This window comes from Pelophylax lessonae (assembly GCF_965119305.1).
Source record: "Pelophylax lessonae genome assembly, chromosome: 1".
NCBI lineage: Eukaryota > Metazoa > Chordata > Amphibia > Anura > Ranidae > Pelophylax > Pelophylax lessonae.
In genome coordinates, this window is record NC_138768.1 from 568,966,282 (window position 1) to 568,983,258 (window position 16,977).

Below are 16,977 nucleotides of genomic sequence, written 5' to 3' on the forward strand. Positions count from 1 at the left end.
AACCGCTCTCCTCAACCCGAAACCAGATATCTTGACACGTAAACAATTCAAACTTTTCAGTCAGCTCCTTACGGCCGTGAAGCAAACGATTGCCAAGGCATGGAAATCTCCTTCTTTAGTTGTGGTTGAGACAAAACATAGAGTAAACCGCACAAAGATACACGCCAAAATGGAAGCCATTGACAGGGACCAGATTTCCAAATTTGACCAAATCTGGTAAACCTGGATCCAACATTGTTTACCATCCAAATTTGACGAAACGGTCCTGCTGCCCTGGTAGCTATAAACAAAATCAACTGCACTACAAGTCTCATTGGCAATTTGGTCTTTCCAGGGGATCCCCTCTCCTCCTTCTTTCTACCTTTCCCTTCCTCCTTTCTTTTGGTCATGTAGCTCCTCACTTATTGTACATTATCAGCCTTATTATTCAATATCACAAAACGTACCTCAGTCCAAGCCCATGTCACTTTAACCCTTACTAGTCTGGGACACTATAACTGTTTAATAGTCTCTAACGGGTTGATATCAGTAACAAGCCAAGCTTTTGATATCAAGCTTTTCAAACCAACTCTGATTGTAAAATATTATATATCTGTCACAGGCTCTACAGTCCCTTACTTTCATGAGATCACAGCGCTTTTACTACTAGGCCTAACCCACTTGTAATCTGATGGTTTAGTTCTTTTCATGAATATTCTGTATTTTTGTTACTATGTGTATTACCAAAATATGATGTTACGCAGTCTACTGTTCATACATATAAATGGAGTGCAGTTAATAACGTGTCAATACACAAAATCAATCACACTCAGCAGCGCTATACTCAAAGTCATCCGCTCTGAGTATCAAAAACGTCAAATATAAAACAAAATGCACAGGACCATCATATGAATGTAAGTGTCCAATACATAGAGCAGTCTCTATAACTCCCCAGTGAGGTCTTCTACTGTCAGAGTGACATGGAGTTCATAATCCCAGATCGAATGAATAGTGGTACTTCAATCCGGATAAAGTGAAATGGGTCCACCACCACACCTCCAGTGCTCCCATCTAGATTAAACACTCACCAGACCAACAGAGATCAGAAGCCTCTATGTTATTGCCTTTCAGTTGTCTCTCCAAATCTCTGGTTACTAGATACAGATCACTGCACGCTGTAGCTTCCTGTTTCCTGTGCTCAGACTCTCCAGTACCATGTGACACAATTTGACCAATGGAAAAAGACAAGAGTAGGGCTCGGATAGTGTGATAACGTTTTCAACTGTTTATTGCTAAAAACACAATCAATCTGCCCCCCCCCTGTTAAACATGCTTACATTCAAGTGTAGGATATTCAGCATATAAGTTAATGGAATACCGCCAGTATGTAGCCCAATCCGGCCGATCAGTCAACTCCCCACAGATCTCCCACCTCTGCTATGGAAGCCACGGCTTCTCGGCAAGGACATCTGACTCCTGGCGTCTCCACGATAGCGGCGTGCTGGCGTTCTGACGTGTTTCGTCGTAAAACAACTTCAACAGAGAACGACCGAGGTTGATTTTGTGTATTTTTGTGTTTTTGTGTATTGACACGTTATTAACTGCACTTCATTTATAGTACTGTTTATCTACAGCGGCCGCTAATCAGAGATATATATATTTATTGATTTATTTATATTTATTGTTGCACCAGTTCAGTGTTACATGCTAATACTTGGAGTTACATCAGTATGGTACTGCATGTCAATACTTTGTGTTATCATCTAGTATTTCGTAGGGACTACTAGCGCTGGGTGTGTGTTTGATAGGTTTTTATCATCAACCACAATTTTCTACTGTTCGTACATGTTGTTAAACCCATTGCCCCGCATGGAGCTACCCTGTAAATGTGCTCATGTATACTCTTAGTATTTTTTCTCGAAACTTCAATAAAACCTTTTGAACAAGAATAAAAAATAAAAAAAAGAATATTGATTTTTTGCCATATAATAACATTTTGGCATGTGAATTATGGGTTTAAATTAATATTGTTTGTGGAATACCTATTTATTGATCACACTGAGCACAACCTAATCACTGTAACAGTGCAGCACCAATACTATATTTTATATATTAATAAAGGAAACCCCTACACAGGGACTTCCACTGCTGACCTGATTCAAAAAACACTAGTTACCTGGCTAACTTAGGCTTCCATACTTTTTATGTTACCGACTAAGAACCAACATACACATTAAAAATTCCAATTAGCTGTTTAGACAATGTACAACATTGCTTTCAGTGGAAGCTTAACCACTTAACCACTGGGCACTTAAACCCCCTTCTTAACCAGACCAATTTTCAGCTTTCAGTGCTCCCACATTTTGAATGACAATTACTAATGCAACATTGTACCCATATGAAATTTTCGTCCTTTTTTCACATAAATAGAGCTTTCTTTTGGTGGTATTTAATCATCATTGGTTTTTTATTTTTTTGCACTATAAATTTAAAATAGACCGAAAATTTTGTAAATAAAAAATGCATTTTTCCTAATTTTGATTTTAAAATTTTGCAAATTTATTAATTTTTCTTCATAAATTTTATATATATTATTTGGTCTTTGTAATGGGTATAGAGTATACAAGCTATGGTGCCAATCAATGAAAATTGATAGCACCTGATGTACTGATGGCCTATCTCATTTCTTGAGACCCTAACTAGCCAGGAAAGTACAAATACCCCCCAAATTACCTATTTTTGAAAAGTAGACATTCCAAGGTATTTAGTAAGAGGCATGGTGAGTTTTTTTGAAGTTATATTTTTTCCCACAATTCTTTGCAAAATTAAGATTTTTTTTCCCCAAAATTGTCATATTACCAAGTTATTTCTCACACACCGTATAGGTATACTTGCAACTACACACTAAAATACATTCTGCTACTCCTCCTGAGTATGGCGATACCACATGTGTGAGACTTGCCACATACAGTGGCCCAACATCCAAGTAGCACCTCCAAGTGTTCTAGGAGCAAAAATTACGCATATCATTTCTTGACAACCAATCACACTTTTGAAGGCCCTGGAGCACCAGGACCATTTTGGAAAGCAAACAGCCCAACACATATTGTAGGAGGCATAATGCGTCTTTTGAACATGTCATTTTTCACCACAACTTTGAGCCCTGATGTGGCACGGATGAGCACTGACGTGGCATGGATGAGACACAGATGAGCACTGATGTGGCATGGATGTGGCACGGATGAGCATTGACGTGGTATGGATGTGGCATGGATGAGCACTGATGTGGCATGGATGTGGCACGGATGAGCACTGACGTGGTATGGATATGGCACAGATAAGCACTGATGTGGCATGGATGTGGCACAGATGATTACTAAGGTGGCATTGAGGAGGCACAGATAAGCACTGACATGGCATGGATGTGACAGGGATGAGCATTGACATGGCATGGATGTGGCATGGATGAGCACTGATGTGGCATGGATGTGGCACGGATGAGCACTGACATGACATGGATGTGGCACGGATGAGCACTGATGTGGCACGGATGAGCACTGATGTGGCATGGAAGTGGCACGGATGAGCACTGATGTGGCATGGATGTGGCACGGGTGACCACTGACATGGCATGGATAAGGCACGGATGAGCACTGACGTGGCACAGATGAGCACTAATGTGACATGGATGAGCACTGACATGGCATGGATGTGGCAAGAATGAGCACTGACATGACATGGATGTGGCACGGGTGAGCACTAATGTGGTATGGATGAGCCACGGATGAGCACTGAGGTGGCATGGGTGGGCACAAATGAAGCATAGATGTGGCGCGGATGGGCATGGATGAGGCATGATTGAGGCAGGGATAGGCATGATTGAGGCATGGATGGGCATGACTGAGGTATGATTGAGGCACGGATGAGGCAGGGGATAGCGGTCCTGCAGCCTGCCTCCTCTCCTCGCACGCTGTACTAATCACTGTGTACAGCGTGCGAGGTGAGCAGAGAAAATGGTTAAGCTGGCAAAACATTAGTAGATTTATGAACTAGCGTTTTGTATGAACATTCGTATGACAATTTTCATTGATACTTGATAAATGTCATTCCAAAGTATTTTCATATTTCCTTTGCTTTAAACATTTGATCATGGGATGAATGCAACTTATAGATGAAAACCACATTTACTGTTCTCTATTCATTCAAAAAAAATATTCACCCTGCTTTGAATTTTCTCATCGCTGTAGTAAAAAATGTTTGTTAAATTTGAACATACTAATGATTTGCAAATCGAACAAACATTTCTAAGAAGAAAGGAAAGCTTTTTAATGGAATTCTTCTAGTGTATGGCCAGCTCTATAGCTGCTTAATTAATAAAAAAAAACATTATTTATTATGTGTATACCACTCACTTAAAAAAAAAAAAAAGTACTTTGTGACAGAATATTCCCTTTCCAATCTGAAAACTCTGAAAACAAATGATCATTTTCAATGCAAAGTTGTTGTTATGCCTTGTACTTTGCATATGTTCCTGGTTACTGTTTATCAGCACAAACCTGTTGCAGGATGTGTGATGTGTTCAGATTCATCTAGGTGTGGAGTAATGTAAATAAACTACGTGGATATATCCAATGAGGAGCACAACTGGGATTTATTTATAGCAATGAAGACTCTGGTTTTTGATTTGCATGTACGTCTACATTTCTACTAAAACTAACAACAAAAATCAACTCCCTTGCCCCACTCCCGGAAGGGGGTTGAAAATTTTTAAGCATTAACTGTAATCTAGCAAACTTTGTCATGTAAAATTATCAGACATTTCTAAAGAGTATCCAAATTGCAAAAGAAAACTGTAATATATTGCAGCTTACTACACCTTAGGTATAGTGACTTCATTCATTTCTGTTTTTAAGCTTTTTTTTTTCTTTTTTTTTTACCTGGTATTGCTTTGGATAACAAACTTCATTGCTCATCAGGTCTACACTAACTTTTCAACTGCATCTATGGTGGAAGCCATTGTTGGCACACACACACTGGACTTCAAACATGTCTTTCTGTTCATCTCCATTACATGGAGCATCTCACCCTTTTGGCTAAGATCCAGTGTCGTATCTGATCCTATCCGTTTTCAGGAGGGAGAATATTGGTGCCCTTTGTAGAGACGGAGTGCTGGTTAGTATTCCACTTTGAGGTAATTAGTATGGAATCGTGATGGTGGTGAGAAAGCCTTTTTCCTTCTGGGTTGAATCTGGCCTTAAAAAAGGCTTGTCCCCAGTTGTAGGCAAGGCTCACGTTAAGCCTAAATTCTGATACCCCCTGATAGGGATGGAGTTGCACTGGTCTGACCAAAAGCCGGGCTGTGCTAGCCCCTGCTATGGCTTGACCAGGGGTGCCTTATTTCTCACAGGCGGGGGAACTGATCTGGAGTTTTTCAAAACTTTGGTTACTGCACCACTACACCCTTTTTGCACACCTGCCTCTAGGGCTGGGCCTTTTGGCTGAGACCAGAGGAATTTTTGGTTCCTGGCCGAAGGGCCTATCATGATATTGCACCATGGCACTTTAAGCACTTCTCCTCTTCCCTTTCCCCACTTTCATTTGTGTTTGTATTTTTTTTTGTGTTTGTCACTTGCATGTGTGCACTTTACTCACAGTGATTAGTAGGGTTTGAGTTAGGGTTCTCCAAAATATGGTCCTGCAGTTGTTCAGGAACTACAATTCTTATCATGCTTAGTCACGTCTGTAAAGGTCAGAGTTTTACAATGCCTTATGGGACGTGTAGTTCCCCAACAGCTGGAGGGTCGTAGTTTGGAGATCTATAGGTCCTTGGGCCTGTCCTGAAAGTTTTTGGAGGGGGTGGATATGGCCTTCTGGCTTAATTCGCCCTCTCTCATGGGGTCTCCCATCGGGGGAGCCCCAGCTAGTACTTGGGGGTGGGCTGTTTTGGCAGTCCTCCCACAGAACGGGGTCTGCCTGGTTGCAGCCAGGTTGACCAAGTGAGTACCTCAGTCCCTGTCAGGAGCCTTGCACCCCAGGAAATCAGGGTCAGGGTCCTTCCTCTTCGCAGGTGGACCATTTGCACACCCTTTTTTTTTTTGCAGCGGTTGTTAGTCTTCACACACCACGTGCTTTAAAAAAAAATGTATGTTATCTTTTCAGCTCACAGGACGTGATAAGGACACAGCATTTCCTGTAAGATCGACAGGTATTTTCTGTAGTTGCTGAAAATGTTCTTCATCTGAAAAAAAGAAAACAAATGCAGCCATCATATCTAGCAGTAGTTAGTTAAATTCAGCTGGACATATTCTGTAATGTTCCACATTACACAGAATATGTACAGCTGAATGTGAATAAAGCTAATCATACACTAGTAGAATTTAATTTGAAAATGTTTGTGGAATGTTCTTTTCATTTTGTAATCATTAGTGGCATCAAATCAAATTTTGTTTTCGACCATACCGATGAGAAAATTAAAAGTAGCAGGATGGAAAGATTTTCTGCAAATGAACAAAGATCTAAAATGATTGTGCTTTTTACACAGTATTTTGAATTCATGTCTAGCTTATTTCAAAACAAAACTGTCGACACAATAAAAGACGACTGTTGTTTAGTTGTCTAGCTTACTTTGTACATGACTCTTTGCCATGTTGCACAAAGCGCCTACATCTATTCTATAGATCAACTCTACATACTGTATTAAACTGTTTTGTTTCTCTTTCAGAAGCCAACTAGATTCATTACTGAAATCATATAATTGCTATTTCAAGGACCAAAAGAACCTACAAATAACCTACCACCATGTAAGTCGTAATGTGCATATTTGTGGACCTAACCTCACAACATCCACATTGTTATGTAGCTTACTCAGTATGTTTTAGATTTGTATGTGTATTGTTATTTCACTCATTAGTGAAAATTGAAGATATACCCTTAAAACCCACTTACCTGCTCGCATTTGGGGAGTAGAAAAAAAACCTAAGGGTGAGTGTGGGGCTGCCTAGGAGGGGGGACAAGTGCCGCCAGCAGGTGGGGTTGAATGGGAGCTGTTCTCCTCCCAGCGATTAGCCAGGAAACTGGCCGAATCACACAGAGCGGGAATCCCCCGCTGTGACACAGCTTTGATTTGAATGGCCCGGCGGCCGCAGTCAAACAAAGTCGGGCCTCCTATGATAGACAGCACACTGGTCCAATGCTGGGAAGTGTGATGTCTATCATAGGAGCCGGTCCAGGAGGCGGGACTTTGTTTGACTGCAGTCGCCAGGCAATTAAATTCAAAGCTGTGTCACAGCAGAAAATTCCCTCTGTGTGATCCGGCCGTCTTTGCTTTCTCTAATCCCCGTGCACTGGTAGGGCTATGCTGATGGGCAGTATATATATATATATATATATATATATATATATATGTGTGTAGCTATATATATGTAGCAATATTTCCAGGCCTTGGGCCTGAGGTGGGTCTGCCATTGTTACCGGTGACACTAACAACACATTTACAGTGCCTTGCAAAAGTATTCGGCCCCCTTGAACTTTTTGACCTTTTGCGACATTTCAGGCTTCAAACATAAAGATATAAAACTGTTATTTTTTGTGAAGAATCAACAACAAGTGGGACACAATCATGAAGTGGAACAAAATTTATTGGATATTTCAAACTTTTTTAACAAATAAAAAACTGAAAAATTGGGCGTGCAAAATGATTCAGCCCCCTTAAGTTAATACTTTGTAGCGCCACCTTTTGCTGAGATTACAGCTGTAAGTCGCTTGGGGTATGTCTCTATCAGTTTTGCACATCGAGAGACTGAAATTTTTGCCCATTCCTCCTTGCAAAACAGCTCGAGCTCAGTGAGGTTGGATGGAGAGCGTTTGTGAACAGCAGTTTTCAGTTCTTTCCACAGATTCTCGATTGGATTCAGGTCTGGACTTTGACTTGGCCATTCTAACACCTGGGTATGTTTATTTGTGAACCATTCTATTGTAGATTTTGCTTTATGTTTTGGATCATTGTCTTGTTGGAAGACAAATCTCTGTCCCAGTCTCAGGTCTTTTGCAGACTCCATCAGGTTTTCTTCCAGAATGGTCCTGTATTTGGCTCCATCCATCTTCCCATCAATTTTAACCATCTTCCCTGTCCCTGCTGAAGAAAAGCAGGCCCGAACCATGATGCTACCACCACCATGTTTGACAGTGGGGATGGTGTGTTCAGAGTGATGAGCTGTGTTGCTTTTACGCCAAACATAACGTTTTGCATTGTTGCCAAAAAGTTTGATTTTGGTTTCATCTGACCAGAGCACCTTCTTCCACATGTTTGGTGTGTCTCCCAGGTGGCTTGTGGCAAACTTTAAACAACACTTTTTATGGATATCTTTAAGAAATGGCTTTCTTCTTGCCACTCTTCCGTAAAGGCCAGATTTGTGCAGTATACGACTGATTGTTGTCCTATGGACAGAGTCTCCCACCTCAGCTGTAGATCTCTGCAGTTCATCCAGAGTGATCATGGGCCTCTTGGCTTCATCTCTGATCAGTCTTCTCCTTGTATGAGCTGAAAGTTTAGAGGGACGGCCAGGTCTTCGTAGATTTGCAGTGGTCTGATACTCCTTCCATTTCAGTATTATCGCTTGCACAGTGCTCCTTGGGATGTTTAAAGCTTGGGAAATCTTTTTGTATCCAAATCCGGCTTTAAACTTCTCCACAACAGTATCTCGGACCTGCCTGGTGTGTTCCTTGTTCTTCATGATGCTCTCTGCGCTTTAAACGGACCTCTGAGACTATCACAGTGCAGGTGCATTTATACGGAGACTTGATTAGACACAGGTGGATTCTATTTATCATCATTAGTCATTTAGGTCAACATTGGATCATTCAGAGATCCTCACTGAACTTCTGGAGAGAGTTTGCTGCACTGAAAGTAAAGGGGCTGAATAATTTTGCACGCCCAATTTTTCAGTTTTTTATTTGTTAACAAAGTTTGAAATATCCAATAAATTTCGTTCCACTTCATGATTGTGTCCCACTTGTTGTTAATTCTTCACAAAAAATTACAGTTTTATATCTTTATGTTTGAAGCCTGAAATGGGGCAAAAGGTCGCAAAGTTCAAGGGGGCCAAATACTTTCGCAAGGCACTGTAAGTTGTGAGCCCAGGAGTGAGAACTGAGACAATGACCATTCCGGCATCTTTGTTTTTTTTTTATTGTATTTAGGGGATGGGAGAAGGGAATGAGTGGGATACTCCTCTGGCTCTTCTAGGCTTAACTGGGACTCTGTACATAAAAATGTCCATTGGCGTAGTCTTAACGGCAGCTGAATGCCGGCCAACGCTTCCTGGCGCTTAAAGATACTGACTTGCTGAATAGTGCTAGAACTTCGACTTTAACTTGTTTGTTAACTCAGAAGATCCAGGACTGTAGGACACTTGACTCCTGACACTCGATATAGCTCAAAAGTCACTAAACAGTTCCCTCCAGCCCTTCACTGGCTGAGGTAGCTCCTTGTTACTGCATGTGCTGCTGCAACTCTTAACTCTGTACACTACACACTGTACACTGACTCTTCAGGGCCCAACCACTGGTGCCCCCTTTAAACTTCAGGATCCTCTGACTAGGTACCCCCTCTAACACTTCAGGGTCCTCTGACTAGGCACCCCCTTTACAGCTAGCCGACTCCTGGATCCCTGGAACCTTTTCTGGAGTGGTCCCCTCTACGCTTGGCAGACCCCTAGGGGCAGTTCACAGTACTTACGACCTTGGCAGGCTTTCCTGGAACTGAACCCCTCTTCCTCCACTGGTCCTCGGCACACCGGATCCCTTCTGCAGCTCAACTCAGCACTCTCTGGATTCCCAGGCAGCCACCCGAGACACCCGATCCTTCTGACAGGAGGAGAGACAGCCGTACTCTCCCTGCTGGGACTCTGCTTCCCGCCCAAGACGCCGCGTCATGCGTTCCCTCAAAGCGTATTTTTTTTTTTCCAAACCTCAAAACTTATACCCACTCCCAGAATCCTCTGCGGCAGAATCTGCCTTCTGGGGTAGATACAGGCCTGAGTGTGTCTCTGATTGGGTTTCCTCCACTGTCCATTGAGAATCCTCTCATGGAGCCAGTGGGGAGACTCCCCTCTCAGCAGACACACCTGGGAGACATGACAGCCAGCTGAAATCATGGCCCTGCTGTTAGGCAGCCAAGGCCCACTATACTTTTACCTAGCACCTACCTGTAGGGTGCTACATATATATATATATATATATATATATATATATATATATACAGTATCTCACAAAAGTGAGTGCACCCCACACATATTTTATTATATCTCAAAATAACTCAACACACAGCCATTAATGTCTAAACCTCTGGCAACAAAAGTGAGTACACCCTTAAGTGAGGGCCCAATTAGCCATTTTTCCTCCCCAATGTTATATGACTTGTTAGTGTTACAAGGTCTCAGGTGTGAATGGGGAACAGGTGTGTTAAATTTGGTTTTATCGCTCTTACTCTCTCATACTGGTCACTGGAAATTCAACATGACACCTCATGGCAAAGAACTCTCTGAGGATCTAAAAAAAAGAATTGTTGCTCTACATAAAGATGGCCTAGGATATTAAAAGATTGCCAAGACCCTGAAACTGAGCTGCAGCACTGTGGCCAAGACCATACAACGGTTTAATGGGACAGGTTCCACTCAGAACAGGCCTCGCCATGGTCGACCAACGAAATTGAGTGCACGTGCTCAGTGTCATAGTCAGAGGCTGTCTTTGGGAAATAGACGTATGGGTGCTGCCAGCATTGCTGCAGAGGTTGAAGGAGTGGGGGGTCAGCCTGTCAGTGCTCAGACCATACGCTGCACACTGCATCAAATTGGTCTGCATGGCTGTCGTACCAGAAGGAAGCTTCTTCTAAAGAAAGAAGAAAGAAAGAAAGGCCGCAAACAGTTTGCTGAAGACAAGCAGACTAATGACATGGATTACTGGATTACTGGAACCATGTCCTGTAGTCCGATGAGACCAAAATAAACGTATTTGGTTCAGATGGTGTCAAGCATGTGTGGTGGCAACCAGGTGAGGAGTACAAAAACAAGTGTGTCTTGCCTTCAGTCAAGCATGGTGGTCTGGGGCTACATGAGTGCTGCCGGCACTGGGGAGCTACAGTTCATTGAGGGAACCATGAATGCCAACATGAACTGTGACATACTGAAGCAGAGCATGATCCCTTCCTTTGGAGACTGGACGCAGGGCAGTATTCCAACATGATAACGACCCCAGACACACCTCCAAGACAACCACTGCCTTGCTAAAGAAGCTGAGGGTAAAGGTGGTGGACTGGCCAAGAATGTCTCTAGATCGAAACCCTATTTAGCATCTGTGAGGCATCCTCAAATGGAAAGTGGAGGAGCGCAAGGTCTCGAACATCTCGTCATGAAAGAGTGGAAGAGGACTCCAGTGGCAACCTGTGAAGCTCTGGTGAACTCTATGCCCAAGAGAGTTAAGGCAGTGCTGGAAAATAATGGTGTCCACACAAAATATTGACACTTTGGTCCCAATTTGGACTTTTTGACTTATACTATATATATATTTATATTTAACATCCCATTTTTTTTTTCTGTTAAACAATCGCTCCACGTGCCACATACAGGACCTCTTCCTCTCAACTTGTGCTTTGGTTGTGAGTAGTGTACATCTATAGCAATCCCTTGCACCGATTGCACAGATCCACACAAACTGCAAATCTCACCTATGTACCCATCGATACTGAAAATGTGTATATTTTCATTAATTCAGATTGGTTTTCCTAGTTCTGTGAGTGGTGCTGTGTAGGCAGTGTATGTGCTTTCATTTGTATGTTCCAGTGTTGGCTATTGTCCTGATCAGGAGTGCATGGGGGTGCTACATTCCCACAGTGGGTCCATGTAGATTGAAAGCAGCCAGCCTCATATAGGAAGTTGCAGCTGTGCAATTTTGAAAACTATTTTTATGAATGTGCTGGTTAACCCTAGAAGGGGCCCAGATATATCTTCAGGCTCTGAACTTGAGTTTTTTTCTTTTGTAACTCGGGTTTGGAGTCACTTTAAATCTAGCAGGTTGACCTGTAGGCCACAGCAACAACTTAGGCTCGATGCACACTAATGCGTTTATCATGCTTTTTACTTTTTGCAGGAATGCATTTCATTTTTTTTAACATGGGTTCCTATGGAACACGTTCACATCAATGCATTTTTGTGCCTCTGCATTTTTTGAAAGGGTAAGGGACTTTTTTTTTCCTGCAAAATGTAGCGCTTTGCATGTATTAGACTTTAATGGACCTGCATCCAAAACAAAAGTATTGCGTTCTTACCACAATTTTGCTTTTTTAAATCTGCCGAACAGCTCGCGGTAAAATGGGCGCAAAATCTCGGGAAAAAAACGCGGAAAGCACTGCAAAAAAGCACTGCTCAAAAGCAACAAGTGTAGGCGTGAATCGAGCCTTAGGAAGGCCATACACGATGCGAATTTCGAAAGAAAATCCAAATCGCCAGTGAATTTGTGCGATTTTCGTATCATTAGTGTGATATGTGCGACATGCGATTTTCGAACGACAGCAAAAATTCACATATCCAACATGTTGGGTTTTTCTGAGAAAATTGGCCAATTTTCGTATCATTAGTGGTTGAGTCGTGCGATTCCACAGAACAACACACAACTGCGCATGATTCCCGAAAAGGTCAACCCGGAAGGAAAATACAACAAGAGTAATAACACGAACAAGTGTTAGCCTGCAACATAACGTAATACATCAAATACTATAGGTCACAGCAAACTCTGCTGAGAGGCCAATATGTCTGCATGAAAAGTGGACTAAACACAAAAGTATGTGTATTGCTAATTGACTTTTCACACCTTTCACACCTGAGGGGCTTGTCTGCAGGAAAAGTGTAATAAACACAAAAGTATGTGTATTGCAAATTTACTTTTTTTTTTACCAAATTGACCGAGTTTTTACAGTAGGGGGAGTGCCCAGTGGAGGTGTCAAGACAACATTGCATCACTTCCTATACTGGCACAAGAAAATAGTGTTTGGTAGCATGAATTTCGGATCACATTGAAGGTATACTCACATGATGTACACGAGTGCCGCTTGCGTTTATCGCATGATAAATCGATCAACATTCGCATCGTGTATAGCCTGCCTTACTGGAGGTTTATTTAAAGGTGTCTTCTGAATATTGTGAACTGTAGTAGGAGAGATCAGATTACACTGACTACTGAATGAAAAGTGACTACTGAAAGTTGGGACCATTTGCAGAAATGAGAAGTTACTGTTTTATTGAAAGTCAGCAACATCACATAGTTTTAAGACTATCACATTAGGATTAGGATCATCAGAATATGCATTATGCATTTGTTGCCCAAAGCTAATTATGCTTGCATTTCTAATTGCAGGAGGCCAAAGGAAATATTGTTTTATCAGGTCTTATTGAGATATTCTGGGGAGTTCAGCGACCCATACGATTCAAAATGCAGGACGAGAGAAGTATTTCCACAGAATCAATCCAACTTCCAGAGGTTATAGGATCAAGTATAACAAAAAGGTAAATCCTGTTTACTTATGGCCTGTACAGCCCATCAGAAAATTGTACAAAAAACACAGCTTTCAAAGCGATATTACGACAATCTTTCTTTTTTTTTTTTTCCAAAAGAGATAATCTGTTTGTTAGTACACAGCTTTTCAGTACAGTTGTCATTCGAAAATAAAATACAGATACGAAACATTACATCATTTTTATTCTGTCTTACGAGAATTTTCGTAACTTTAGTAAACTCTTCATTTTCAATATATGAGACTAGCATGCAAACAAAATAAAAAAAAAAAACGGACGATCATTCTTCTGATCTCATCGTGTGTGTATCAGGCATAAGGGTCATAGATGGAAATCTTCAGTGTAAGATAACATAAGACATATATATGCTGCTCACTCTTGCCTCTGATTACTCCTATTCTCATGAAAACTGGGATGTCTTCCTGAGCACTGTAGTGACAGTTGGTGTCTACTGTGCTGATCATTGCTTTTCTTAGGCTACATATACACTAGCCTACCCTGACCCTGACTGTGGGAAAATGCAAAACGCAATTTTGCTGCGTTTTGGGTTTTTCCTTGGCTGGTGGTCAAAACATATCTATCCGGAATGCGATTCTTCCTTGTTCAGGAGAGGGAGGTTTAACCTCTCCTAAATGGGGCAGCTCCTAAACTCTGCTAAAAGCCCATGTGTACATGGACAGGAGGTGAGTTTAGAAATTTTGGCAAAAAAAAATGCCAAAAGCTCATGTTTAGGAGCTGCCAGTGTACATGAAGCCTAACGTTGATGCTTCTCCACTAATTTTCTACTGCAGTTTAACCACTTAAGCCCCGGAAGATTTTACCCCCCTTCTTGACCAGGGCCTATTTTGCGATTCGGCACTGCGTGACTTTAACGGACAATTGCGCGGTCGTGCGACGCTGTACCTAAAGGAATTTGACGTCCTTTTTTTCCCACAAACAGAGCTTTCTTTTGGTGGTATTTGATCACCTGTGCGATTTTTTGATCATGCGCTATAAACAAAAAAAGAGCGTCAATTTTGCAAAAATAACAATATTTTCCACATGTTTTTTTTTATATGAAATTCCCCCCAAAAAAAATAAAAATCAAAATTTTTTAACATTTTAGGCCAATTTGTTTTATGCTACATATTTTTGGTAAAAAAAATCGCAAAAAGCGTATTTTGATTGGTTTGCGCAAAAGTTATTGCATTTACTAACTAAGGGGAAAGATTTTTGTCATTTTTGTTGGTTTCTTTTTTTTAACGCGTAATGGCGGCGATCTGCGATTTTTTTTTTTGCGGGACTGCAACATTGCGGCGGACAGATCGGACCCTTGACTGACATTTGTGACACTTTTGGGGGTTACCAGTGACATTACTACAGTAATCAGTGCTATAAATATGCACTGTTACTGTAAAAATGACACTGGCAGTGAAGGGGTTAACTTTTTTTGAGAGGGAGGGGTGGTGTGTGTCCCTAGGGGCGTGATTCTTACTGTGATTGGCTGTGGCTAGTTGTGTAAGAACAGTGATCAATGGTTCTACATAGTAGGACCGTATGATCACCATTTTTACACAGGGGAGAATGACAGGCGGCTCTGTTTACATTAGCCACCTGCCTTTCTCCCGGTGTCACGGACGATCGCGAGTGTCCGGTGGAGTGCACGCGCGCGCTCCCCAGAGCCTCACAGGCTAGCGACGCAGACCTACATCGCTTTGCCTGTGAGGGGCTGACTGCCGCAGTAAATCTACTGACGGCAGTCGGCAAGTGGTTAAGGACCTGTTGCTACTCCCCCTCTCCTACTTCCTATTTATTATTTTCCCCTTGGCACTACAAGTCATCAGTTCATTAGAAAACCAGTCATTGCAAGGGGGTGGGGAAGTGGGGGCTGACATAAGAAGGCAATGCCCTACTCCTTTACCAGGATCGTCAGTGCCGCACAGTGCAGAAAGAGGCTTTATAGGTCGTCACGGTAAAAAGATAAGCTGCTAGAAGGGTCTTCAGGGGCATGGTTAATATACAGAGTCTACTCTCTGTATACAGTGCATGATATACATATGCCATAGTCCAGGTACTCACACAATATGCTTTAATTAGGAGTTTGTAGGGCACAGGGCTTGGGAGTGCAAATCGCACAGGGAGCAGGGCTTGGGAGTGTGTATCACACAGGGTGCAGGACTCAGGAGTGTGTATTTCAGGGGTGCAGGGCTTGGGTGTGTATATCATAGGGCAAAATAGTGTGTATCTCACGGAGCGCATGGCTCAGGAATGTGCGTTGCACAGAGCACTAGGTTCAGAATTGTGTAGGGCTCAGGAGTGTGTATTGCACAGGGCACAGCGTTCAGGAGTGTGTATCACACAACACGCAGACCTTGGGAGGGTGTATTGCACAGGGTGCAGGGTTTGGGAGTGTGTGCCACACAGTGCCAGGGCTGATGAGTGTGTGTGCATGGCACCAGGGGTGCAGGAATGTGTATCGAACAGGGGACAGGGTTTAGGAGTAGGTAACACACAGGCCCACATAGGCACAAAAAGGGCCTATATAAACATACACATGCACAACAGCACAGTTAGCCATAGCAACAGTTGATGCCAGTAACACAGTAGAGCCCAGTCCCTCCAGCTAAGCACACATTTATCATCTAAACAGTGTAATTTATCAACTGAGTTTTTTCTACTGCTTTGCATTCACATCATCAGTTTTATCTGTAAAAGATAAGAGCCACAGGCTTCATTCCACCAATGGGAAATACAATCCACTATATGATGACAGATTTGTCCTCCTGGAGCTTATATTCAACATGTCCTTGACCTCTTCAAATCCCAAATTTGAATTCCACTTGAGCTCACAAACACTTTTAAGACAAGTGACCTTTTATGCTGTCATAACCTCTCTGTAAAGTCATTCCATCTAGCAATAGTTAATAGTAGAATTAAAGGTCCCACCCATGTCAGTTATGTCAATAGAGCAGTGAGTGGGATTCAGAGTGCAGAAGGGTGTAAGTTTTCAGAGGGGGCATACCTGTGCAGTGCTACCCCTGAAGGAGCCGTTGGAAATTGCCTGGATTCCATTTCCAAGTAATTGCCTCACAGCCAAGCACACAAGATCACAATCACTCTTTGGCTCAATAACATGTCTAGGGGTGTTCTGTTTGGTGGGTTTTTTTGTTTTTTGCAGTAACTGAAATAGATTTGAGGAAATAGAGTGGGATACTTAAAAAAAAAGAAAAAAGAACTATGTACAGGACAGTAAACTTCCTTCTGTAGAGCTGAAGCAGAAGTCCTTGCATAAGCAAACTTTAGGCTTGCCTTTGTAGTAGAAGCAGTTAAAAGGCAAAAGCTTAATTCGTTAGAGCAATCAGAGCAGAGTAACTTCACAAAGAACTAGATAGACTGAATTCTTCAGGGCACCAGCCGATGTCCCCTTTAAACAAACACACAGAAGACACTCTGG

General features: G+C 42.1%; 1 protein-coding gene across 3 annotated transcripts in view; it reads left to right on the plus strand.

Annotated features, from left to right (window-relative positions):
- RASSF6 (Ras association domain family member 6) overlaps positions 1 to 16,977 on the plus strand; it is a 106,294-nt gene that overhangs the window by 39,414 nt on the left and 49,903 nt on the right. For all 3 annotated transcript variants that reach the window (XM_082274285.1, XM_082274284.1, XM_082274286.1), the window contains exons 3-4: positions 6,701 to 6,779; positions 13,387 to 13,535. In XM_082274285.1, the coding sequence (XP_082130411.1) occupies positions 6,701 to 6,779; positions 13,387 to 13,535 (228 nt within the window). The remainder of the gene's footprint in view (positions 1 to 6,700; positions 6,780 to 13,386; positions 13,536 to 16,977) is intronic.